This window comes from Sus scrofa, chromosome 3, assembly GCF_054392235.1.
Source record: "Sus scrofa isolate SSC_HxYL_T2T_F1_AM1 chromosome 3, Sscrofa_HxYL_maternal_Yorkshire_Landrace_v2.0, whole genome shotgun sequence".
NCBI classification, from domain to species: domain Eukaryota; kingdom Metazoa; phylum Chordata; class Mammalia; order Artiodactyla; family Suidae; genus Sus; species Sus scrofa.
The window spans coordinates 97902256-97928970 of record NC_139385.1 but is presented as its reverse complement, the minus strand read 5'-3'; the positions used below and the strand labels follow the sequence as shown (position 1 = coordinate 97928970).

General features: G+C 38.2%; 2 protein-coding genes across 3 annotated transcripts in view; one reads left to right on the top strand and one right to left on the bottom strand.

Moving 5' to 3' along the window:
• The window catches only part of CCDC88A (coiled-coil domain containing 88A), a 199204-nt gene extending 190954 nt beyond the window's left edge, over positions 1-8250 (bottom strand). Inside the window, exon 1 of the mRNA XM_085019197.1 lies at positions 8030-8250. The gene's annotated coding sequence lies outside the window, so the exon portion shown is untranslated. The remainder of the gene's footprint in view (positions 1-8029) is intronic.
• A 229-nt stretch (positions 8251-8479) lies between these two features.
• CFAP36 (cilia and flagella associated protein 36) overlaps positions 8480-26715 on the top strand; it is a 30054-nt gene continuing 11818 nt past the window's right edge. Inside the window, exons 1-4 of one of the 2 annotated variants that reach the window (NM_001244775.1) lie at positions 8480-8768; positions 12473-12537; positions 13085-13186; positions 23174-23288. In NM_001244775.1, coding sequence (NP_001231704.1) covers positions 8657-8768; positions 12473-12537; positions 13085-13186; positions 23174-23288 — 394 coding nt within the window. In that variant the 5' untranslated portion in view covers positions 8480-8656. The remainder of the gene's footprint in view (positions 8769-12472; positions 12538-13084; positions 13187-23173; positions 23289-26715) is intronic. The other variant, XR_014839387.1, reaches the window with a different exon arrangement.

Genomic DNA, 26715 nt, shown 5'->3' with positions numbered 1-26715 from the left:
GGTGTTTGGGATTGGCATACACACACTGAGGTGTATGGAATTACTGGCCAATGGGGACGTGCTGTATAGCACAAAGAAGTCTACCCTGTATTCTGTGATAATCTATGTGGGAAAAGAATATGAGAGAGAATGGATATTTGTATATGTATATGACTAGATCAATTTGTTATACAGCAGAAATTATCATAACCTTGTCGATAAAACCTAAAAAAAGTTTAAAAATGAATAGTGTCTCCCTGCCGTACTTAAAAAAATGTTCCATTATTAAGCTCAATTCCCTACTGCCTTTCACATTAGGATGGTTCCACTGCTGAAGGTGGAAGAGGCCTCTGTCATCCTTTCTTGAGAGTTTTGATCTCAATATTCTGGACTCCAGATAGGAATCTCAAAATTTTCTTTATTATCTTTCCCAGAATATTCTAAAAGGGACCAAAGCAAACAGGATACTCAGTGGCTTCCTTACTATGCCTTTGTTCATTTCAATTTTCTTTTTTTCGTCTCTTTAGGGCCGCACTCGTGGCATATGGAGGTTCCCAGGCTAGGGGTCTAATCGGAGCTACAGCGGCTGGCCTACGCCACACCAGAGCAACACCAGATCCGAGCCTTGTCTGCAACCTACACCACAGCCCACGGCGACACTGGATCCTTAGCCCACTGAGCAAGGCCAGGGATTGAACCTAGTCAGATTTGTTTCTGCGGAGCCATGAGAGGAACTCCTGTTCATTTCAATTTTCAACTTTTGTTTTTATTATCTATTATACAATTACTTATATTCATATATGTATATGTACATGTCCATAAGTCATTAGTAACTATATATTCAAATATTAAGGGGAATATTCAAAAGTTTTTTTTAATTGATGGAGTATTTGGTCAATAGTTTAGAGGCCATTAATTTAGGCTACAGCTGCTTTTAAGAGAACTAAAAGCAGGTCTAAGCTGCATATAAACATGTGCTATAAATTAGTCATCCTCCCAAAAGTCATTAATACAGCAGTTAAAAGAAAAAAAGAAAGTAGGTAAGAAAACACAACAGAAGACAGATACAAGAGTCAAACTTAGTAGGTAATAAAAGGTAGACAGGAGGAGAAGAAAGTAAAACAAGAAAATTATCTACACTTACACAAATAAAACAATGAAAAAAACCCCTAATAACTAAAGAAAGGGAGGTGAAATAAAAAGAATAAATAATTCACATGTAGATCCTAAACATTTAGAGATGAAATGATAATAAGCAAATTATTGTACAATTGGAATTTAGTATGTACCATATCTGGAGCTCTTTATTCTTAGTGTCTAGCATGGTGCCTGGCACATGGCACACACTCAGCAAGTAAAGACAGGACTCTAAGCTCTGCCATTTCACACCATATCTATGTGTTAAGTCACAATTTGAAAAGTCACTATATTTTCATTTCTTTGGTGCTGTTTTACATCAAGCTGCTGAATATTATATAGCTTATGAGGAACAGAAATCAAAAGAGAGTGAAAAGAGAATGGAAATTCTATGATGCTACATCTGCAAATGCAATAGAAATCTAAGGATTCAGTGGGGAATTTAAAGATATGGCAGGTAATTATTTATATGCCAAACCATGGAAACCCCCTCTATCTCTTTGCTGTTAAAATCAAGTAAGAATATTTGGAAAGAACCTATAATTTAAAACTTCTAAAAAAGTCTTTCTATAGCCAGAATAGAAGCAATTTAGAGGATTAAAGCAGTGACTTTTTTTTTTTTTCTTTTCTTTACTTGAAAGCTGAATTCTTACCATTTGGAGTAGCAATTAGGTAGTTCACTAGTGAAGTTTTATATGTTCTATAAATTATATATAACATGACACTTCTATTGCATTGGTATTTTTAAGCCTATTGCTAATAATAACTTTAAGCTATCTGATCTAGAATGCAAGCATGATTTATTAAAGTTAAAATAAAAAACCCCTACTCCGCCAGTAGTCACATCTTTACTCTCTTCCCCAGGGGGCAGAAAAGAGAAACAGATTAATGTCAGGCAAATATGAGGTACTCTGTACTCCAATCATCATTCACATGTTCATCAAATATTCATTGCGGGTCTCTTAGTAAGAAGTACTTCATTGGAGTTGGAGATACATTTGTGAAATTAAACAGTCTACTTCCTCTGGAATTTATAATTGCTTCTCCAGTTCTCCCCTGATTAAATTAGCAGTCTCCCAAGTATGTGAGATATATTGGTGCATGGGTATGGACATGGAGACTCATGGATGTAAAACAATAATAAAAGGGACAAGAATTACTTAGCATTTTCCCATGATTATTGCAGAATGCACAATACTTCCTCTTAAAACAGAACCAAATTCCACAGGTGCATGTCTTTAAAAACTGCACGCTGTGTGATTTAGCAATTCCACTTTTAGAAAGACATCTTCACAAAACGATAAAGATTGGATGTAAAGATTTAGTTACAAGGATGCTCACTGATTTTTTAAACAGTGAAAGAAACGGCCTAGATAAGTACAGAATTGTTTAAATAAATTGTATTACATATGCACATGGAAAAGTAGGTGCCAAAGACTGAATCATCTGTGTACCTCTAAAATTCATATGGTCAATCCTCAACCTTAATGGGATGGTATTAGGAGGTGGGGGGTGTGTGTCTTTGGTAGGTATTTAGGTCATGAGGGTTGAGGCTTCATAAATGGGATTAGTATCCTTATAAAGAGACCCTGGTAAGCTCCTTTACCTTTACAACCTGAGGATATAGTGAGGGGATAATGGTCTATGAAGGAAGCAGATGCTCCCCAAATCTGCTGACTCTTTGATCTTGGATTTCTTAGCCTCCAGAATTGAGAAAAACAAATTTCTCTTATTTATAAGTCACCTAGTCTATGGTTTTCTGTCATATTGGCCCAAGCTAAACACTAGGTAATATTAAAAGCAATCATTTAACCATGGAAAAACTTCTGTGATATATTATAAAATGAAAATTGGGAATTCTCTGGTGGAGTGGTTAGGGATCTGCTGTCACTTCTGTGGCTCACGTTTGATCTCTGGCCCAAGAACTTCCACATGCCATGGGGGCAGCAAAAAAAAAAAAAAAAAAAAAAAAAATGGAAGTTACCTTGTTGCTTTAGTATCAAGTTCAGAGAAGTGCAAGCCCTGACTCTGTGCTGACCCTGGGTAAGAAACTTGCCCTCATACAGTCTCAGTTTTCCCACTTGTTAAGGGGCTGGATCATGTCACTCAAAATTTATATGTTGAAGTTCTATCTTGCAATACCTAAAAATTTGACTGCATTTGGAGAGAGGGCCTCTAAAGGGGTTATTATGTTAAAATGAGGCCAGTAGGGTGGGCCATAATCCAAAATGACTGTAGGGAAGGAGAAAACTTTTCTTCTACTCACTTAGGTTTGGTTTTGGGGGCTTGTGAATTGAGCTGCCAAATGACAGACTGACAGGAGAGAAGGCATACAAGTTCGGTAATACTTAAAATTTTATATGCACAGGGGGTTTACCAAAAAAAGTGAAAAAGTCAAAGAGCAGACAGTCTTGGGGCTTACATACCATTTTATTTTATTTTATTTTATTTTATTTTTTGTCTTTTTGCTATTTTCTTTGGGCCGCTCCCGCAGCATGTGGAGGTTCCCAGGCTAGGGGTCTAATCGGAGCTGTAGCCACTGGCCTATGCCAGAGCCACAGCAACGCAGGATCCTAGCCGTGTCTGCAACCTACACCACAGCTCACGGCAACGCCAGATCGTTAACCCACTGAGCAAGGGCAGGGATCGAACCCGCAACCTCATGGTTCCTAGTCGGATTCGTTAACCACTGCACCACGACGGGAACTCCTTACATACCATTTTAACAAAGGGTGATAAATTGTGGAGAAGTGACTAGACAAAAGAAAACATGATTTGGGCTTCTACATCTGAAAAAATGTGCTGAAGTTCTTGGAAAAATATGGGGAGGGGTGTTTAAAATAACTTCTAATGGAAGATAAGGGCTATTTTAGTAGAGTCTGCTTATGTAGACTCTTTTCAGCATTGACTTCTCATCTTCAGTGATAAGAGTGCTTTCCTCTCCTCTGTCTGGTACAGGGATGGTTTCTCACGGGTAATTTATGCCCTTTTTATGTAAATGGAGGAGAGTAGAAAGCTGTTTCTGCATCTGCTGTTCCTCAGTTACCTTTAGCTCAAAATAATCAATATGCAAAGTGGCATATTTTAGGAGGTCATATTCTGATCCCCTTCAACTGATGTCCTTTAAGAGGAAATTTGGATAGAGAGGTAAAAAGGAAGGACCATGTTGACACTGTGAAAAGGCAGCATCTAGAAGCCAAGGAATCAACACCTGCTGACACCCTGAAGTCAGCCTTCTAGTCTCCAGAACTATGAGAAAATAAAATCCTGATGTTTAAGCTGTTAAAATCAGAAACAAAGGGAGACTGGCCTTGACAATTCCCTCAGCAGATAGAAACCAGTTTAGTCATACAAACGGGGCTTAATTTAGCTTGTTATGTGAGACCAACTTCACTTGAGTCATTTCTTGTTTATGCCTCTGGAAATCATAAGCAAAATCTGAACTGTTATCCAAGGTTGATATGAGGTAATTACTTACAAATTTCCTATAATTCTAATATTATAACTAACCACTGTAAAGAAGCAACAGTCACTGCTTTCTCACTATATAGGCTGCTTCATAACAATATACTCCTGAGCCTCATTCCATGTTTTGGTTTAAGAGCTCCTGGTTTGCAAACTGTCTTTTTATGTGTGGAAAACAAACTTCAATTAATTATTACTTTGGTGATACAATGGTTTTACTTTAGCTATTTCTTAACTTTTGACAAAGCCACCCAGTCTGTGGTACTTTGCTACAACAATCCCAGCAAACTAATACACACCATCCATAAGATTAGGGAAATCTTAATATCATCTCTACTTAGCTCTCAAGGTTGCCCAAGTCTAGCAGACATAAATTCCTTTGTAAACTGTAAAGTACTATACAAATGTAAGCAGTTGTTATTCACATGGTCCCTGAAAAACCTGGAGGAATGCAGTCCTGTTAAGACTGAACTTTAAAACCCTTTGGTAAGGCAGAGGCTCAGTTCCCACACAGGGATGAAGAGAAGAGATTTCAATAGGACTGCAGAGGGAGACAAAATAAAGAGAATGCAAGTTGTTAAAAAAGAATCTAAATTACATATAATAGCTGTGTAATTATATGTAATTTATATGTACATATTCTCATATATGTATTGAGCACTTACTAGCTACCAAGCACGGTCCAATTACTTTTTATGTGTTCTCTCATTAAACCTATCATCAACTATTGTAAAAGTACTGTAGATATACGTGTGTGCATATATATATATATGTACACACACACTTATGTATATGTTACCTATTTCAGTCTTTTCTGTTACAACACACTTCAATATGAAAATCTGTTATATGTAGTAGATAAAAGGTAAAACTGCCAAAATGAGAAGTTGTGATCTTTCAAGAGAGTCACTACAAAACATGAAAAACATTAGCTGGCTGAACAAAGTGACGTATGGTAAAATTTACAGCACACACCCACCCTGTCTAATTCTTACTCCTGAGAACCCACATGTATGGCCCTAAGAGTGTGTGCACTGTGCTTTTGAGTTTGTGTTTATTTCATGATGAGCATACTGAATATATTAAACCTGTATATAAATCCTGCTTATAAAAATTCTAAGTAGTGAATACAAAGAAAGCCTTAGTTTTTTGTTTGTTTGTTTTTGTCTTTTTGAGGGCCTCACCCACGGCATATAGAGGTTCCCAGGCTGGGTGTCTAATCGAAGCTGTAGCCACTGGCCTATGCCACAGCCACAGCAACACCAGATCCAAGCCGCATCTGTGACCTACCTCAGAGCACAGGGCTCTGAGCTGGATCCTTAACCCACTGAGTGAGGCCAGGGATCGAACCTGCAGCAACCTCATGGTTCCTAGTTGGATTCGTTTCTGCTGTACCATGATGGGAACTCCAAGACAGCCTTAGTTTTTTGTTTGTTTGTTTGTTTTTGTGTTTGTCTTTTTTAGGGCTGTGCCTGTGGCATATGGAAGTTCCCACGCTAGGAGTCCAATCAGAGCTACAGCTGCTGGCCTATACCACAGCCATAGCAACGTGAGATCCGAGCCTATTCTGCAACCTACACCACAGCTCATGGCAACACATGATCCTTAACCCACTGAGCAAGGCCAGGGATGGAACCTGCGTCCTCATGGATACTAGTCAGATTTGAAGAAAGCCTTAGTTTTGAGGAGAAAGTTGAAACAATACAATGTTTTGAAATAAATGGGAAAACTTGCAAGTCTAAGGGAATTCACACTGGGTTCATTCAGGAACAACACTGAGAAAAGAAACAAAAGGAGAGCTTGTGCATCCCAGTTATTATCTGCTTTGAGTGGAATTAGAAAGTACTTGCAAGAGACTAAAGATAAAGATCCTAATGCAGGGTAATGCTGAGTGCAGTTGGATAGCACTTTTTGGCCTTCAGGCTCATAAGAATCCTAGCAAGTAACTTCTTTCTGAAAGGAGGAAACTGAAAGAATAAAAGCAGATTTCTCTTTCAGAAGACAGGAAGACAGAACAATAAACACAATAATCCACTACTGCTGTCACAATATTTTAGCCCAAGAATGATGATGTCCTTCTTTCCTTTAGCCTCTTCTCAGTAATTAAAAAACCACCACACTTTACCATACCCATTTCTAGCAAATAGTGTTTGGAGCATGATTATCCATTAAGAAAAATAACTTACTGTCTGCAGTTTAAAGTCTACATAAACAATATAAAACTCCTCTATGGCAAAAGACACATTTAACTAAGTTAAAGACAAATGACAAAGATGTCATTGCAACATGTCACAAAGAGTTAAAATCCTTATAATAATATATAAAAAGCTCTTCCAAGATTTTTTTTAAGAAAAAAAATACCGGAGTTCCCGTCGTGGCGCAGTGGTTAACGAATCCGACTAGGAACCATGAGGTTGCGGGTTCGATCCCTGCCCTTGCTCAGTGGGTTAACGATCCGGCGTTGCCGTGAGCTGTGGTGTAGGTTGAAGACGCGGCTCGGATCCCGCGTTGCTGTGGCTCTGGCGTAGGCTGGTGTCAACAGCTCCGATTAGACCCCTAGCCTGGGAACCTCCATATGCCGCAGGAGCGGCCCAACAAATGGCAAAAAAGACCAAAAAAAAAAAAAAAACAAAAAAACAAAAAAACAACTATGTACCATTTTAATGTAGTAGATTGGCAAAGATATTTTTCAAAATGACTTTAAAAATAGGTTACCGAGCCTAACCTTTCCTTTGGGAATTTATTCAAAGTAAGTAATGACACGAGGGTTCAAAAACATGTGAAAGTATGTTCAGTACAGAATTATTTAAGAATTTAAGAAGCTGAAGTAATTTAATCTAGCAATTGAGGGTCGATCGGGTAAGTCAAGGCATATATAGTCTTTCATTTAGCAATTCTGCTAGAATCTATCTCCTGGAATAGTCAATAAAACCAACAGTTCTTAGAGACACACAGATGTTCATTTCAGCAGTTTGTAAAAGTGAAAAACGGCATTGTACACCAACACCACAGAGGGAAGAAAAAAACCTGCACACTAATCACGTCTATGCATCCAAATAAGATAATGCATAATATATATGCATATACATATATCTTGAAAGGGCGGTGGTTTATAGGATACTATGTAGCTGTAAAGAAATGATGGTTTCATATGTTTACAAGAAAAGATTATATATTAAGTGATCAAAGTTTCATAGCTGCATATAATATGACCCCGTTTATGCAAATACATGTAAGGTTGTTTGAAAATATTTTGGGACGCCAAGTACTCTCTCAATGACCTTTGAAGACCCATTCTACAAAGGACCCCAATCTAAAACAAGAGCTTGTTATTTAATACAAGGTTAGGTTACTCAGAAATTCGTTTAAAGTAACATTCACTTTGACTTTGCTCTTGAAAATCTAATTCTAGTTATTTCTATCTACTTAAGAAAATTTAAAGACCCACCTGCAGCTAGACGGTGCAAGCTGACTTCTGAGCCAATCAGCAAATCTTACAGAGCTACTTTGCTCGGGTTTGTACTTTCAAACAACCCTTTAATTACAAACGTTTCTGGGCCAGTGTGTCTGAAAATGGTCGGAACTGAGGGGTGGGGATGCAACCGTGAACTGAAGCCTCTTCAGGGAGGACCAGGTGCGCCCTCACTGTGCCACTTCTAAGCTTCGGTCCCAAGCCACTGCTCGGGAGGGAACGTTAACATTCCTTCTAGGACCTCCAGCCAATGGCTACACATTTGTTCTCGGCCCCAGCAACTCCGGACCAATGGGCAGAAGGCTACCTTTTCGACTTGCTCTTCCTTTCCAGCCAATCGGAAGCATTCTTCAAATGCCAACACTGTGAGTTGCGCAGGCTCCAAAAAAGGAGGCTTCACTTCCGGTCTACTGCCTGGGGAGACTACGCGTGTTGCCATAGCGACCATATTACGTTAACCGGTTTGCAGCTTTCTTCTAGGCAGCTGGGAGATTGCGGGGGCAGCTGGTTCTCCTCCTGTTTCTTCTTCGCTCCCTGCACCCGAAAGGCCTTACAGGCTCCTGGGATCTGGCCTGGTGCTCCGCGGCACCGGGTGGGCGCGGGATGGCTGCAGAAGAGGACGAGGTGGAATGGGTGGTGGAGAGCATTGCGGGTTTCCTGCGAGGCCCGGACTGGTCCATCCCCATCTTGGACTTTGTGGAGCAGAAATGTGAAGGTAAAATCCAGAGCCCGAGTCGTCTATCCTTTCTCACCTCTCTCACACCATCAGCTGGCAGAGAGATGGTTACCACAAACCACCTCTCATCTCCCTGATCTCCACTCTTGTCAGCTAGGTTTAGAGCTGGTTTTTAGGATGTACTGCTATCACTGCGCCCATCTTTTCCTTCACGGATGAAAACGGGAGTCGAGATACCTCACTCCCTGGGCCCAAGGACACATCCGAAAAACATTAGACTTTAATCCTGTGGGAGGCCTCTGTTGGGCCTCTCACCCTCTCCTTCACCTTTCTGCCTTGGGCAAATGCACTGTTTGGGTGGGCTTTTTCAACTTCCCCATTGACTTGGGAGGAGAGACCTTAGTTGTCTCCTGAGTTCCTTCTGATTCCAACAATTGACTAAAACGTGGGAGTGGGGTAGGAGTGGTATGTGATTACTCCAGAAGGCCCAGAGCTGATGATCCTAGTGGCCTGCAGCCCCCCTTTTGAACTCTCTGACTTTCAGCAGTACCAAAAATGGGGGCGGTGGTGGTGTATCTTGTAAAAAAAATGAGGTATATAAACGTGACATAACATTCCCTCTGAGGAAATGGTGCCCCCAGGTTCTTATCAGTTCACCCTTGGAATTTTGCCTTCAGTTCTTAGAGATAAATTGGAGCCCATTCATGGAAAAGGAACAAGAAGCGATGTCATGTGAATACTTCCCAACTGTTATCATGCTTGTTTAGGCGGGCAAGTCTTTAAGGGTAGTAATATCCATTAATCGTTTGAGCATCTGTCTTATATCGGAGAGATTAGACTTTTTTTGGTAAGGTTCAGTGAGATAGAGCTAGGGTCAGTGGGTACAAGCTACAGGGAAACAAATTTCTGTGAAGGAAGTGCTTCCTAACAGAGTGTATCCCAGATCAATTCATTTGCCTCAGAAGGTAATGGGTTCCACAGGCACCGACAGTGTTTGAATGAGTATGACAACAACTTAATGGAGTTATAGAGGGGAATCCAATTTATCCTGGATGATCTTTTAAGAGCCCTTTTAATCCCAAGTTTTTATGAATCTGGTAAAGATGAAATTTACTTTGACATATGAATCTTTTCATTACATTCTCATTGCCATGAACAAAATTCAAATGGTATTTTTTTCTTTTATGGCCACACCGTACGGCATGTGGAAGTTCCCAGGCTAGCTGTCACTTTAGAGCTGCAGCTGCCGACCTTGCCACAATCATTGCAATGCCAGATCCCAGCTGCATCTGTGACCTAGGCCGAAGCTTACAGCAATGCCAGATCCTTAGCCCACTGAGCAAGGCCAGGGACTGAACCCACATTCTCATGGATACTAGTAGGATTCTTAACCTGCTGAGCCACTCACGGGGAACTCCTCAAATAGTATTTATTAAGTATTGTTCTTAAAGGTAATTTTAAAAGGAAGTTCGAAGTGACTTTTACTTATGCTCCTTTAAAGAAGGTAATGTTATTATGAGACTGATGAAGCCTGTGGTATTCTGACCTCATTTAGGAGAAAAAAGAAATTATGTCACCTTTTGATTCCATGTGCCCCACTGAAACTAAATGCAGAAATGGAAAAAAACAAAACAAAACATTGTCCTTTTTATCCCCAAACATCAAAAGAGGCTGCATCTTAGTTATAACACTGTGTAATTTTACAGGGAAACAGTAATCCTCATCCTTATAAACATGTAATGTAGTAATTTGGCCTCAAAATTAACTGAAAACAGCTTAAGTAGCTGCTGTATTGCATGTATGCCCAGTGTTATATAGAGTCAGAATAAATGGAGGTAATATCCCAGGGACACAAACATAACAGTATTTATATTTCAGTATTTCTAACAGTATTTATAGCAGTATTTATATTTCACTGACTTTGGGTTGTCAATGTTCTAGTCTCCACCTCAAATAATTTAAAAATTATTGTAATAATTTGTAATATCAACAATTGCTTCAGTATGTATTGCGTGTCCTTGGGCGAAAAGCTGAGGATAGAAAGATGAATAAAATAAATCCTTATGCCTGAGAAGTTTATAATTTGGTGGAGAAGACAGGCAGGTAAATAGAATTTAAATGTAAAGCAGCAGGTATTATAATAAGGGTAGGCACCTAGTGCTGTGTATTGTAAGAGTTCAGAGGAAGGAATCTAACTAGCCTAGGAGTTGGGAGTGGGTAGCAGGTCATGGAGAATGTACCATTTGCAATGTTTTGAAGAATGATTGGGAGAAGGGGGCCTGGGGTAAAGGCAAAGAGATCTAAGAAGGGTGTGAGCAAAGGCATAGGGCTTTGAAGCAGCTTGTGTGTTAACATCTGGTGGTATGCCAAGTAGTTATGTATTTTAAGTTTGTAAAGTTTGGGTTTTGGAGTGGTGGGAGATGAGGCTTGGGATCCAATCTTGGAAGGTTTTGTCTGGCCTGCTAAGCATTTTGTACTTATTCTCTAGGCAGAGAACTGTCTTTGAAGAGTTTTAAATAGAAAATTACAGGAGTTAGTTCTGCATTTTAGAAAGATTATTTAGGAGTCCCTGTCGTGGCTCAGTGGTTAACGAATCCGACTAGGAACCATGAGGTTGCAAGTTCGATCCCTGGCCTTGCTCAGTGGGTTAAGGATCTGGCGTTGCTGTGAGCTGTGGTGTAGGTTGCAGATGGGGCTCGGATCCCTTGTTGCTGTGGCTCTGGCCTAGGCCAGCGGCTATAGCACCCATTAGACCCCTATCCTGGGAATCTCCATATGCCGTGGGAGCGGCCTTAGAAAAAAGAAAAAAAAGAAAAAGATCATTTAGAGAGAAATTAAAAAAAAGGGGGGGGAGTACAGTTGATTACAATGAATTTGTCCTGTCTCCCTAATCAGATTGTAGCTTCTTGAGGGAATATGTATCTTTCTAATCTACATTGTTTCATACATTTGTTTTGGTTTTATTTATTTTAATTTCATTATTGATTTATATGTAACAAAACAGACCTGGTAACTTTCGGTAAAATTTGTATCAGCAAAGTTCCAGTGTGATAAAATAATCCGGAACACCTTTTGTAACAGGAATTAATGTTTAAAGACTATTAATAATAATATTCCATTTAAAGTTTATAAAGAAATTATTGCCTTACATTATTGATTGAAGAGTAGCACATTAGTATTTGTCTTCCATATGAAGTAGATCTTAAGTAGGAAAAGAAATGTTTATAATTAACGTGTGTGTGTGTGTGTGTGTGTGTGTGTGTGTACGTGTACACACTCTTTACTTTTAAATTCAAGAATTTAGGGACTTCCCATTGTGGCTCAGTAGTAACCAACCTGACAAGTATCTGTGAGGATGCATGTTCGAATCCTTTGCCTGGCTCAGTGGGTTAAGGATCCGGCATTGCCTTGAACTGTGGTGTAGGTCGAAGATTCAGCTTAGTTCCCATACTGATGTGGCTATGGCTGTGGTGTAGGCTGGCAGCTGCACCTCTGAGGCAGCTCTGATTTAACCCCTAGCCTGGGAACTTCCATATGCCATGTTCGGCCCTAAAAAGCAGAAAAAAAAAAAAAAAAGGCAAAAAAGAAAAGAATTTAAAGGTGAAGAGCTGGTTTATAAGAATGAGAGTTCTATTTGTAAGATGTATGGAGTGGATTTTTATATTTGCATTAATTGAATGATTTGGTTTTTTTACACTATGCAATATTTTACTTTTATTTAAATATTTTACTTTTAAATTTAGTTTTTGATGATGAAGAAGAGAGCAAATTGACCTATACAGAGATTCATCAGGAATACAAAGAACTAGTGAGTATTTTTAATCTGATTTTAAATGTAATTCGATTAATATTAATTCTAGCTTTTCTAAATTAAATAGATTTTTTCATTAAAATTCCTTAATTAAAAAAAACCAATCTACCAGTTGCATCAGACTCCAAGGGTTCTCTGTGCATTTCATTATTATTTCTCTAGTATATAAGGAATGGATTTAGGACTATTTTAAGGGATCTAGTATTGATCTTTAAATTTTATTTTTATTCTGCTGATGTATCCAGGGAAGAGCTAATTGTTAATTTAGCCATGTTGTCTTGAGATTTTAAAAAATGCCTTTGGGTGGCAGAGGAATTATACCACATCAAATTTCATTATTCTGACAAATTATTTTTGGTAAAGGAAATAAAATTTCATTTGATTCTTTGCAAAAATTTGTACTTTTTGTATTGTTGCTGCCATATAATTTTATGTAGATTAATAATTGCAAACCAACATTTGATTATACTTTTCTAAACTCAGTGTGAAAACTCATTTGGAATTTTTCTATGTGAATTACAAAAGTTAAATTTTCTCTTTTTAGGTTGAAAAGCTGTTAGAAAGTTACCTCAAAGAAATTGGAATTAATGAAGATCAGTTTCAAGAAGCATGCACTTCTCCTCTTGCAAAGACCCATACCTCACAGGTTTTTGCTTTTGAGTTATCCTATTAATGTATAATTTCAACAAAATGCCCAGGTTTCACTTAAATTTGCTATGTTTGATTGTCAGAGTACAATATTCTAGACATTGTAAGAGTTAAAAACCAATTTATCACTTACGGGTTCTTTTTTATAACTGCTTAGAGAAATGATAATTTGAGGTATTAATGAATTGGTATTAAAAAGGAACTTTCTGAACTCAGACTATAATAGACTACAGACTTTATGCAGACTACTGTTTTATTTATGTAGATCTCTGACAATTTTGCAGTTGCCCCTTTTTTAATCTTAGTAGATACATAATGCACAGTTCCTGGGGCTTTCTTCTCTTAGAACTAATTTTATTGTCTCATTAGTTCTCCAGTACTGGATTGAAGTAGATCTTATGTATATTTATAAGGAATATTTACTGAGGGCTCATGTTAGCTGCTGTTTGTTTTATTTATTTTTTACTTTTTAGGGCCGCATCTGTGGTGTACAGAGGTTCTCAGGCTAGGGGTCAGATCCGAGCTGCAGCTGTCAGCCTATGACATAGACACAGCAACACGGGATCAGAGCCATGTCCATGTCCTACACCGCAGCTCATGGCAAGGCCAGATCCTCAACCCACTGATCCAGGCCAGGGATCGAACCCATATCCTCATGGATACTAGTCGGGCTCGTTACCTCTGAGCCACAGTGGGAACTCCAGCTGCTATTTTAAACACTTGACATGTATTATCTCATTTAATCTTCTTGAAAACCCTTGAGAAATTGGTGCTATTTTATTTCCATTTAGAAATGAGCAAGCTAACGCACAGATGTATTAAGGAACTAGAATAAGGTCTATAGCTAAGTGAGTAACAGAGTCAGGATACCAACCCAGAGCTGCTGCTCAGATATTGAGTATAGGCATCTGTCACTACTACCCAAATAGCCTTCTCAAGAAGTTGCTTTAGCTTTTCATCTTCTACCAAATAAAATGTAATTCCTTAGTGAGATGATAGTGAGGATTTCTATGATGTGACCCCAAATTAAGCCTTCTCCTGCTGTAGTTCTCCAACACGTTATATACTAGAGTCATTCTGGCCACTTGCTCTTGTAAGCATCCATGCACCTGGCTTTGCTCATAGTATCCCCTTAACCTGGATTGTTCAGCCGCTATTTCCTTACCCTTTCATCCTTTCCTTACCTACAGAAATCTGTCTCATCATTAAGGCCTGCTGTAATGCAGCTTTCCTGATTCCTCTAGTCAGACTAGCACTCTTTCTACCTCACTGAGCATTTTTGCACTTTCAATTCAATTCAATTTCTTTGTATTATAGTCTGCTATTCTTACAAGTCTGCTTTGAAGAACTTATTGAAAAATACCATTAACTCATACTTCAATTTTTTTTTTTCTTTTTGTCTTTCTGTCTTTTCTAGGGCTGCACCTGCGGCATATGGAGATTCCCAGGCTAGGGGTCTAATCAGAGCTGTAGCTGCTGGCCTATGCCAGAGCCACAGCAACGCAGGATCTGAGCCTTGTCTTCAACCTATACCACAGCTCAAGGCAACGCCAGATCCTTAACCCACTGAGCAAGGCCAAGGATTGAACCTGCAACCTCATGGTTCCTAGTCAGATTCTTTAACCACTGAGCCACGACGGGAACTCCCTTCAATTTCTTTTAAGACATTGGTATTTGTTTTTATTTTCCTTGTCTTTCAGGAATATTTCCTGCTTTGGTTAATATTTGTCAACCTCTTAATTAAGCCATTCTGAATGAATCTGAGTTACTTTGTGAAAAAAGATGTTCACAGAAATAGTAGATATATCCATCTTTTGTTTTCATTATCAGGATAACTTTGTGAATGAAGATGTTCAGAATTTAAAAATACTGTTTTGAAATCAAGAGTAAAACATCTTTCTCTTTTGTTCTTATTATACAGCACCTATTGATTTGGGGTTGATGAGTAGTACAAGGAGGCAAGCCTTTTGACACAGATAGACCTAGATTTGAGTCCTAGGTCTTTCATTTACCATGGACAAAGTTATTTTACAGTTTTCTTTCTTTCTGTCTTTTTTCTTTTTTTTTTGTCTTTTCTAGGGCTGCTTCCTTCAGCATATGGAGGTTCCCAGGCTAGGGGTCTAATCAGAGCTGTAGCCGCCGGCCCATACCACAGCCACATCAACTTGTGATCTGAGCCTCTGTAGCCTCTGTGACCTACACCATAACTCACGGCAATGCCAGATCCTTAACCCACTGATAAAGGGCCAGGGATTGAACCCGCAACCTCATGGTTCCTAGTCGGATTTGTTAACCACTGAGCCACGACGGGAACTCCCAGTTTTCTTTTCTTATCCATTCTGATTCTGTTTCTACATCTCTAAAATAAGGATACTATCTACTTTGGAAGATTTTTGCAGAATTTAAGCAGTAACGTTCATAAATGTTCATAAAGCATTTAGCACAATACCTGACACATATAAGATGATCTATAAATGGAAGTACTTCCTAATTAATGGTAGCTATTTTGATGTTGATTAGCAGCGTAGTAATTAGGCCAGGGTCATGTATTCAATCCTCATATGGACTAATTAGCTTTATTCTCTTCTGGAGCAAACTCTTAGCTCCAGATACTGATAGCAACACGATTGAATCAGTACAAGGCCATCACCATTACCAGGACAGCAGCCCAAAACATGCTATTTACTGCTTTGCAGCAATAATCTAATTTTTATAGATACAGATCAGAATGCTGATCCATTATGCTAATATAGGGTACCTCAGAATGGATTTACGAAACCAGTTGCTCACCCAGGGTAGCTTAGGGAAGGTCCTTTTTATTTTGTTTTGCTTTGGTTTGATTTTGATTTTTAAAAACAGCTTCCAGCTTCCCTCTCATTGAACTGTACTGCTGAAGCAGACTTGCAAAATTGTTTTCACCCTGGTTTGGTCATCATTAGACCTAGACCATTGGTCCTGGCATATTCTTTCTGTATTAAATTCAGGAAAGCAAAGAGTGCATTAGATGAAGAACTCTAGTTTAAAAACACCACTACCAACAACAACATTTTAAGAGCAGGTTTTTCTGTTCTATCTGTGTGGTTTCTCAAAAAATCTTGTGAATTAGGATATCTTTTTAAAGAGTTCAGAAAAATATGATAATATAATAAATATTGAGATATTTACTATTTCAGTTGTGTTCAGTTGATTTTGTGATTTTGTGATATTTTCTGATTGGTATAGGCAAAAGTGCCTTCCTTCATTGCCTGTGATTTTTTTGGTGCAAATAGAGCTCATCATTGATTTCTGTGTATTTCAAAAGCCAGGGACTTCTATATGGCAAGAGACAAGGAGTATTTTTTGCTTTTATTTTCATTTTTTACTTGATTTGCTTTCACTTTCGTAAGATAGAAATTAACACTTTCAGAAACATTTGTTTTGTAACAATGGTAATTTGGGAAAATTATGCTTTTTTCCCCCAATAATTTATATCCTTGAAAAGATTACATATGAGGTTTTACTTTTATTTTCTAAAAATACACACAAGATAATTAACAATATTTTTTGGTGAGTGCTAGTAAGATTTAACAAATTAATAGACTACTTTTAGATCATTTTTATGTTTTCAGAAACTTGAGCAGTTAATGTATCATCCTTTTTTATTAATATCTTTCATTAATTTAGTATATTTTTCCTTTTTATAACCGAAGTGTAAGTAGTGTAGTATATTTGTTGGTGAGCCAATGTTGATACATTATTATTAAGTAAAGTTCATAGTTTATATTAGGGTTCACTGTGTTGTACAGTTCTGTGGATTTTACCAAATACATGTCATGTATCCACCATTGCAGTATCATACAAAAAAGTTTCACTGCCTTAAAAATCTCATGTTCCAAATATTTGTCTTTTTTTCCTTTCCCAAACCCCTTGCAGCTACTGTTCATTTTACTTTCTCTCTAGTTTTGCCTTTTCCAGAGTGTTATGTAATTGGGATCATACAGTATGTGGCCTTTTCAGACTGGCTTCTTTCACCAAACAATATGAATTTAAGGTTCTTCCACATTTTTTCACTGTTTGATAGTTTGTTTCTTTTCTCTCTTTTTTTGTTGGCTCCACCTGTGGTATGTGGAAGTTGCTGGATCAGGAATCACACACGCCAAAGCAGCAACCTGAACCACAACAGTGACAATAACAGATCTTTAACCCACTGAGCCATCGAGGGGACTCTAATAGTTCATTTCTTTTTATTGCTGAATAATATTCCATTATATTGGATTTACCACCATTGGATATTGGATGTATCCAGTAACCTTTTGAAGGATATTTTGGTGGCTTCAGTCTTAGGCAATAATGAATAAAGCCACTGTAAATATTCATATTCAGGCTTTTGTGTGGACATAATATTTTCAACTCAATTGGATAAATACCTAAGAGCAAGATGGCAGGATCATATGTTAAGATTAGCTTTAGCTTGGTAAGAATTTGCCAGATTCTCTTCTAAAGTAGCTGTATCATTTTACATCTTCACCAGCAATGAATGGGAATTCCTGTTGCTCCGTATCTTCAGAAACACTTGGTATTGTCAGCTTTTTGGATTTTAGCCATTCTAATAGGTAGTGACATCTCATTGTTTTCTTTCTTTCTTTCTTTCTTTTCTTTTCTTTTTTTTTTTTTGTCTTTTTGGGGCCAAACCTGTAGCATATGGAGGTTCCCAGGCCAGGGGTCCAATCAGAGCTGCAGCTGCTGGCCTATGCCACAGCCACAGCGATGTGGGATCCAAGCCGCATCTGTGACCTATACCACAGCTCATGGAAACGCTGGATCCTTAACCCACTGAGCAAGGCCAGGGATGGAACCTGCATCCTCATGGATACCAGTTGGGCTGTTTCTGATGGGCCACAACAGAAACTCCAGATGATCCTTTCTTCACTGGATTACTTTTGTTCCCTTGTCAAAGATTTGTTGACTGTGTGTTGGTCAGTCTATTTTGGGTTCTATTCTCTTCCATTAATCTATTTCTTTATTCTTTCACCAATATCATATTATCTTGATTATTGCAGTTTATAGTAAGTCTTCAAGTCAGTGTCAGTCATCTGACTTTTTTCTTTTTCAGTATTGTATGGCTATTCTAGGTCTTTTGCCTTTCCATGAAATTTCAAAATCCATTTGTTGATATCCACAAGTAATTTGTTGGGTTTCTGATTGGGGCTGCATGAATCTGCAGGTCAAATTTGGAAGAACTGACATGTTAACGATGTCTTATATGTGAACATAGACGATTTCTCCATTTATTTAGATCAACTTTGATTTCTTTCATTAGAATTTTTTAGTTTTTCTCAAATCTTGTGCATATTTTGTTAGATTTATTCCTAAGTACTGCTTTTTTTGTGGTGCTAATATAAATGGTATGGGTTTTTTATTTCAGATTCTAATGGTTCTTGCTGGTATATTGGAAAGCAATTACCCTTTGTATAGTAACTCTGTATCCTGCAACCTTACTATAATTATTAGTTCTAGGAATTTTTTAAATTGATGCTTTGAGACTTTCTACAGATAGTCATGTCATCTGTGAATAAACAGTTTTACTTTCCTTCCCACCTATTGAACTTCTGCAAATAAATATTTAATCATTGTTCTTTTGAGAAATAACATGTATCAGTAACTTTTCTTCAAAATGTTATCTTTTTTTTGGTGTTGAGTTGGTATAATTTCTTCCTTAAATGTTTGCTAGATTCTCCAGTGAAGCCAGCTTGCCCTGGTGCTTTCTGTTTTGAAAGGTTGCTAATTGCTGATTACATTTCTTTAATAGATATAGATGTATTCAGATTGTCTTTTTTTTTTTTTCTATGAGTTTTAGCAGATTGTGTTTTTCAGGGAGTTGGTTCATTTTATCTGGGTTATCAAATTTGTGGCCATAATAGATGTTCATAATATTTCTTTATTATCCTTTTAATGTCCATAGACTCTGTAGTGATGTCCCTCTTTCATTTCTGATATTAGTAATTTATGCCTTCTCTTTTTTGATCTAACCTAGCCAGAGGCATCTCAGTTTTATTGATGTTTTCAAAGAAGTAACTTGTAGTTTTGTTGATTTTTCTCTATTCATTTTCTATTTTCAATTTCATTAATTCTTCTCTGATTTTTTTCTTAATGCTTACTTTGGCATTAATTTGCTCTTTTTGAAGATCCTGCAGTGGAAGCTTTGATTATTGATGTTCGATATTTCTTCTTTTTTATTATATGCTTCAACTCTTTTTTTTTTTTTAATAGAGACTTTTTTGTTTGTTTGTTTGTTTTGTTTTGCTTTATCTAGGGCCGCTCGCACGGCATGTGGAGGTTCCCAGGCTAGGGGTCGAATCGGAGCTGTAGCCACCGGCCTACGCTAGAGCCACAGCAACGTAGGATCCGAGCCGTGTCTGCAACCTACACCACAGCCCAGGGCAACGCCGGATCCTTTAACCCACTGAGCAAGGGCAGGGATCGAACCTGCAACCTCATGGTTCCTAGTCAGATTCGTTAACCACTGCGCCACGACGGGAACTCCTATATGCTTCAACTCTTTACATTTTCCTCTAAGCACTACTTTTGCTACATCCCACAAATTTTGATAAGTTGTATTTTTATTTTCATTTAGTTAGAAATATTTTTTAAACATTCTCTTAAGACTACTTCTCTGACCTGTGTGCTGTTTGAAAATGTGTTTAATCTCCATGCATTTTAGGTTTTTCTAGCCATTGTTCTGTTACTGTTTTTTTTTTTTTTTTTTTTAATTTGTCTTTTTGCCATTTCTTGGGCTGCTCCTGCAGCATATGGAGGTTCCCAGGCTAGGGGTCGAATCGGAGCTGTAGCTGCCAGCCCACCCCAGAGCCACAGCAACGCGGGATCTGAGCCGCGTCTGCAACCTACACCACAGGTCACGGCAATGCCGAATCGTTAACCCACTGAGCAAGGGCAGGGACCGAACCCACAACCTCATGGTTCCTAGTCGGATTCGTTAACTACTGCGCCACGACGGAACTCCTGTTATTGTTTTCTAGTTTAACTCTGTTGTGATCTGAGACTATACTTTGTGTGTTCCTATTCTTTTAAGTTTCTTTAGATATGTGTATTTTATGGCCCAGAATGCAGTCTCTTTTGGTGACTGTTCCATGTGAACCTGAGAAGATTGTTCTGTAGTTGGAGAACTGTCACTTTGGTTCAGTTGACTGAATGTGCTGTTCAGATCAACTATGTCCTTACTGATTTTCCACGTCCTGCATCTGTCCATCACTGAAGTTTTCAACTATAATAATGAATTTATATATTTCTCCTTGCGAATATATTAATGAAGCAGCATAAATGCATGAAATCACTTAAACCTTTCAAAACTTCAAGCAAAGGTAATAATAGGGTAATGTTAGGCTAAGCATGAACATGTTTATATGTTTCAGAAACTCGCTTAAGTCAGATTCTTAAAGACATTGTTCATTTTTTTTATCAATGTGCTTTTCTCAAACATATATAACATCACATTTGCTTTGCCTCATTGTCTTCTTTCATAGTAGTTTGACATTTCAATTAATTTTAAGGGTACTTGAGATTGTTGTTGTTTTTAACCCTCTTGCTAGGCTTTTTGGAGTAATTTTTGTATTCAGTTCCGCTAATTGCCTTTATTGGAAGCTCTTAGGAGAGCAGTGATCCATTTCCTTGGACCCTAAGAGCCCATCTGCTATAAAGTTGTTAGGTTTAGCATATCAGTTTGATATTTAACCAGCCGCAAAAGGCCCAGAAGAATTGCATTTATAGGACTTTTCAGTTTAAAAAGTGCTTTCTCACCCTGTTTAATTCTAACACCCAGTCAGAAAGTTATTACTATATTTCCTTCATGCTATAATGGACAATTTTCTTCATAATATCTCTGAAATGAGAATGGATTTTATAATTGTTGGCATGTTGTAATTGGCAGGCAGGGTTTTTTCCTCTTTTATTGGTACATTGGTAATCTATGGAGTCTTAGAATCAACAAAATACTTTATTGTTATACAAATTTGCAGATGAAGAAACTGATGCCCAAAGACATTTTTAAATGATATGTCCAGGGTCACACAGCCGGTGCATGCTTAAGCTGGAAATAAGCTTTGATATCAAGGGCTTTACCCCCCCCCCCCGGTAATGTATCAGTGGTTCTCAAATTTAATGTTGTAAGAATTATCTGGGGAGATAATGGGCACCCATCCTTCAGAAATTTAGATTAATTATGTCCAAGGCAGGGCTCAGGAATATTCATTTACCATTACCTCTTTCCTGAATTTCTTAGGTGGGTCAGGAACACCCTTAGAGAAGCCCTGCATTAAAACTAAGAATCAGCTCAAACACTGCCTTGCTCACAGCTCCAGTGGACACATTTCCATCAGTAGCAGTGTCCTTCAAATGCTTTTTAGCGACAAGGATAGAGTACTTGATGTTACTAAGAAGGCCCAGAACAAACTTTTGTGGTGGTGTAATCCCATAAAGGGGCCCCGGCAGACCAGAGAGAATGACTCCATTATAGAGGCTGCCTACAGTTGTCTTTAGTGCTGGTCCCTGGGCTGCAACCTTCAGTTAAATACAAATGAAGCGTATTTGCCATCCCTTGTCCTGGGCCTTTTGAACAGTATATGTGACTAAGGGTAAAGAAACTCCATCTTTTTTACTACAGATGACGACTTATAAATGTCACAGAGAGCTGCTTTTGCACTTTATTTTGTTTTGCTATACTGCCATTGTCTAGGATGTGAGCTGATTGCTGCAAGAAGGACTCATCTCTTAGCCTAGAGTTCTTTGATGGAGCATTTGTTGAGATGTGTCTTTGATGTTATTGCTGCTCCCTGCCTTATGAACAAGGCACCCTTTGCTGCCTCTGCATGATTCCTGTGGTCAGCTTTTCCATGAATATCATGTAAAGCTTGAAATAAGATTTTAGTAAGGTGACTAAGATCTGAGTGTTTTCTTTTGGGTTTTCATGCATTTCAGATCTTATTCTACTTCTTGCTGATTAGCTTGGGAATTTGCTTTTTGATATAGCAATAGTGTTTGATAGCTAAGAGAGTGTTAATTTGGATACTCTAGGGTAGATACCTGTATTGTTTTTTCTTAATTTATTTTACTTTTGTTTCATACTGAAAAAGATTTCACATCCTAATTTCTAACTCTACCTCTTCCATGAAACTTTCTGCCTATAGGACTACTACAGCTATATTCTCGCATTACTCCTACCACATTACACTTACTTTCCAGATTCCATTTTTAGGGATTTACTCTTATTTAATTTGGAAATTTTATTAATTAAGGGATAGTTTTGTAGTTACTGATTTATCATTAAACAGTAAATTTCAGGTTGACAGAATCTAAACCATCAGATATCATGTTGGCTGAAAAATGAATCCAGGTACTGAAGTGGTAACTGAAAAAGTAAGCCCAGTTCCTGTATTATTTTTCAGAGTTGCTCAGCACTGGCTTATTTTGAAAAGGTATCACTATCTGCCTTAGCTTCCTGGAGGCCTGAGGATTGGGAAAATTGGCTTCTTGTGGACCCTACTTTAAAAAAGGCTTTTTAAAAAATTTTTTGTCTTTTGTCTTTTTAGGGCCTCACCTGCCACGTATGGAGGTTCTCAGGCTAGGGGTCGAATTGGAGCTGTTTCTGCTGGCCTACGCCAGAACTACAGCAATGCCAGATCTGAGCCACATCTTCGACCTACACCACAGCTCACGGCAATGCTTGATCCTTAACCCACTGAGCGAAGAAGCCAGGATCGAACCCGAAACCTCATGGTTCCTAGTCGGATTCGTTTCTGCTGCATCAGGACGGGAACTCCTAAAAAATGCTTTTAGAATAAAATCTTAAAATTGTCCTTTTGAGTCATCTAGTCGTAAATAACAATGCAGCATTCTTGAATTAATATACCTTTTGTAGTGGAAATGATTTGAGTATGTGGGAAATAGTTTTAAAATTTCTATCTTCATTTAACTTCCAGACTTCTTTCCACAGGCCATTTTGCAACCTGTGTTGGCAGCAGAAGATTTTACTATCTTTAAAGCGATGATGGTCCAGAAAAACATTGAAATGCAGCTGCAAGCCATTCGGATAATTCAAGAAAGAAATGGTAAGATGTTGAATGTAGAAATCCAAGTGCCAGATGCAGTTTTTTGGTAGCAGTTTCAACTAATACGGTCTTATTGAAGCTGCCTTGTATAAATTTATTTCAAGTTTGAAAGTCTGTTGCTGACTTAGGAGATATGAGTGCAGACTTCCTGATTTGTCAAACACTGAGTGTTTGACATCTCCTAGAAAGCAGGCCAGAACTTGAATTATTGTTTTAGGTTTCAGATAGCTTGATTTTTCTGCCCCGCCATTGATTTTATGAAATTCCATCTTTTTGAATGGTCACAGTTATAGTTACAGTTGAGAGACTGTGACTGCTCTTCCAGCTTATTATCAGGACCTTTGTAGGAAACAGTGGTTCTCAAGCGTTAGAGGCAGTTGGAGAACTTGTTGAAACGCATATGGCTGTCTCCCAGTTTCTGATTCAGTAGGTCTGGGTTGGGACCTAATACTTTGCTTTTGTAGTAGGTTCCTAGCTCATGCTCAAGCTGCTGGTCCTGGGACTGCACTGCGAACTAGGGCGAGGGCAGCTAGGATTGTGCCACCATCAGGTGGAAGAGAAAACAGGTACTCAAGCCCCACCAACCCCCTTTGGCTTTTCAGTTTCTGTCTAGCTCTTCCTGCTTTTGTTCCTTTCCTGTGTACTTGAACCATATTTGACATCTTGACTCAAAACATCAGAGTTTCTAAACATACTTCTTGTTATTATACTATCTTCTTTCCAACCCAGATGCCTATCTCGGTTTCCCATTTCTCACTCTGCTGACCTTATACCTGTGTGTTCCCGTGCTCAGTAGATTGCCACCAATATGCCTATTCTCTCTAATGGTTTGGCAGCAGGGCCTTTTCTTTGATTGTTTCTTGAAGATATGAGAGCTATAGTTTAGTTGTACTGTTTGCTTTTAAGGATCTGGAACATGCAACAATAGGGCTTCTGTTGTTGTAGGGCAAACATTAGAATGTTGCAGGGCCCTTGTGGATTCTTCTCTCATTTGTCTCATGTGAGTAGAGAGACTCTCCCTTAGAGCCAACCACCATCATAACTATTCCCTAAAATCATAAAAGTTATTTCACAGCAGGTAAGGGAGACGTTGTCTGTGGGTAGGAGGTAACACTACCTTAACCCTGAACAATGCATGACATTGTGCTGTTGCTCTGGTGTAAATAAGTTTGGAAAACAGTCTCTTTCTCTTTGTTTTTCTCCCATAAAATCCTTTTCTCTTGTGTTTTCCTACAACTATGCTTTATTCTGACCTATGGGATAGCAATTTTGAGTAGTTATTTTAAGCTATTTAAAATTGTTTTGGGGGATCAGTTTTGTTTTGTTTTGTTTTTTTGTCTTTTTTTTTTTGTTTCAGGGCCACACCCATGGCATATGGAGGTTCCCAGGTAGGGGTCTAATCAGAGCTGTAGCTGCCGGCCTACACCACAGCCACAGCAATGCCAGCTCCCAGCCACGTCTGTGATCTACGCCACAGCTCATGATAATGCTGGATCCTTAACCCACTGAGCAAGGCCAGGGATTGAACCCGCAACCTCATGGTTTGTAGTCAGATTCCACTGTGTCATGACGGGAACTCCAGGGGATCAGTTTTGATTAAAAAAATAGTGAACTCGATATTGACACTTATAGTTTTAAGTTTGGAATTTAATTGGAAACAATTAGATTTTAATTAAAAGAGAACAGGTACACATAGTTTGTATCAGCTGGGTGAAAATGGCGTAAGCAATAAGAAATTATCTTCTCATAGAACAAGCTGTCTAGAGGAAGGGAGAGAAGAAAGCCAAGTCCAGGGTTGGTTAATTTGGTGGCTCAGTGATGTTATCAAGGACTGTGACACTCTCCATCTTTATACTCTGCCATTCTCAGGATCTTCTCTCGTGACTGCACTATAGTTGCTTAGAATGCACACTCAACAATATCTCATAAAGGAAAGGGATATTTCTTCGTGTATATCTCTTTTTGCTAGCAAGACAACACTTTCATGGAAGCCCCCCAGGTGTTTTCCCTTCAAGTCCTATTACGGTCAGGATTGAGGTCACATGCCTTTTTTAAACCCTCTGATAGGGGGAATGAGACCATTATGATTGGTTTAACATGAGTCACTCTTGTGGGATGGGATAGGGCCCTGCTTGGGTGCCTGGTAACTGCACACATATGGCTTATATTATCAAGGGAGGATGAGGGGAATGATGTGGAATAATGCTGCTGTCAAACCACAGGCTGAGACAGTTTGCTTACATTTAAACATAAACTAATCCTTAGTTTCTGCCATGAAATTTTTAATACTTGTATTTAAGAGTTTTGCTTAACATAAATCCAGGGGAAAGTACCTTAAAGAGATCTTGGTTGTACTCAAAATTGCAGAATGTTTGTGTGAAAAAAATTCAGAGGCTCTCTGGATTCTTCATTGTATCAAACAATTTGGGGAAAATGCAAATCAGAGCATTATTTTGATGGTTTTGAAGTATTGTATACTGTTGTAGTACTCTTTCCTTAGTTTTTGATGTTTCCTTGAAAGATTAATAGGGGAATAATGGTATAGCTTTTGACTGAGCAAAAATTCACCTAAGATCAGTGAGTTGCAAAGATGTCAATTTTCTGGTTGTGATCCTGTACTGTAGTTTTGTGAGATGTAATCATTGGGGGAAAGTGGAGAAAGAGTGCATAACATCTCTCTGTGCTATTTCTTACAACTGCATGTGAATCTGCAATTACCTCAAAATAAAAAGTTTAATTAAAAATGCATTTAAACATCAAGGGGATTAGAATAATAAAGCCACTTTAATTTAGGGCAGATCCGAAATCCCATAGTCATATTTGGATAAAGAAATGGAAGGTAAAAATTAAGGGACATGCTGTTAATGTTTTGGGAATATAATAATTATAGATAAAAACAGAACACTTATTACTAGTCTGCCTGCTTATCAGGAAGTTATGGGTAATAAAGTAAATTAAACCAATACGTAAAATTACTTGTCGTGAATTACTGTTTGCCTTGGGCCAAAGTTGGTACTGCCCTGGTTTATAGTTATTAGCCCAATATCTGAATAGAAGCTCTGAGGACAGAGATTATTTATCTTTGTAGTCCCCTAAGTGCTTAGCACCATATTTTTTTGCATGTATCAAGCATTTGTTGTAGTATGGATGATTGTTAACATACTGTTTCAGTTAAAGTGTTTTATATTTTGTTTTATAAACTCTTTTCCCATTTAAGGGATAATTTTGAGAATAAGAATGATAGTGATGAGAATAATAATACTAATGAATAATAGTTTCATTATTAGGAGCTTAATGATTTCAGTGGTATGTCCTGTATAGTATATGATTATAGAAGATAATAGCTTAGGGAGTTCCTGTCATGGCTCAGTGGTTAACGAATCCAACTAGTAACCATGAAGTTGCAGGTTCGATCCCTGGCCTTGTT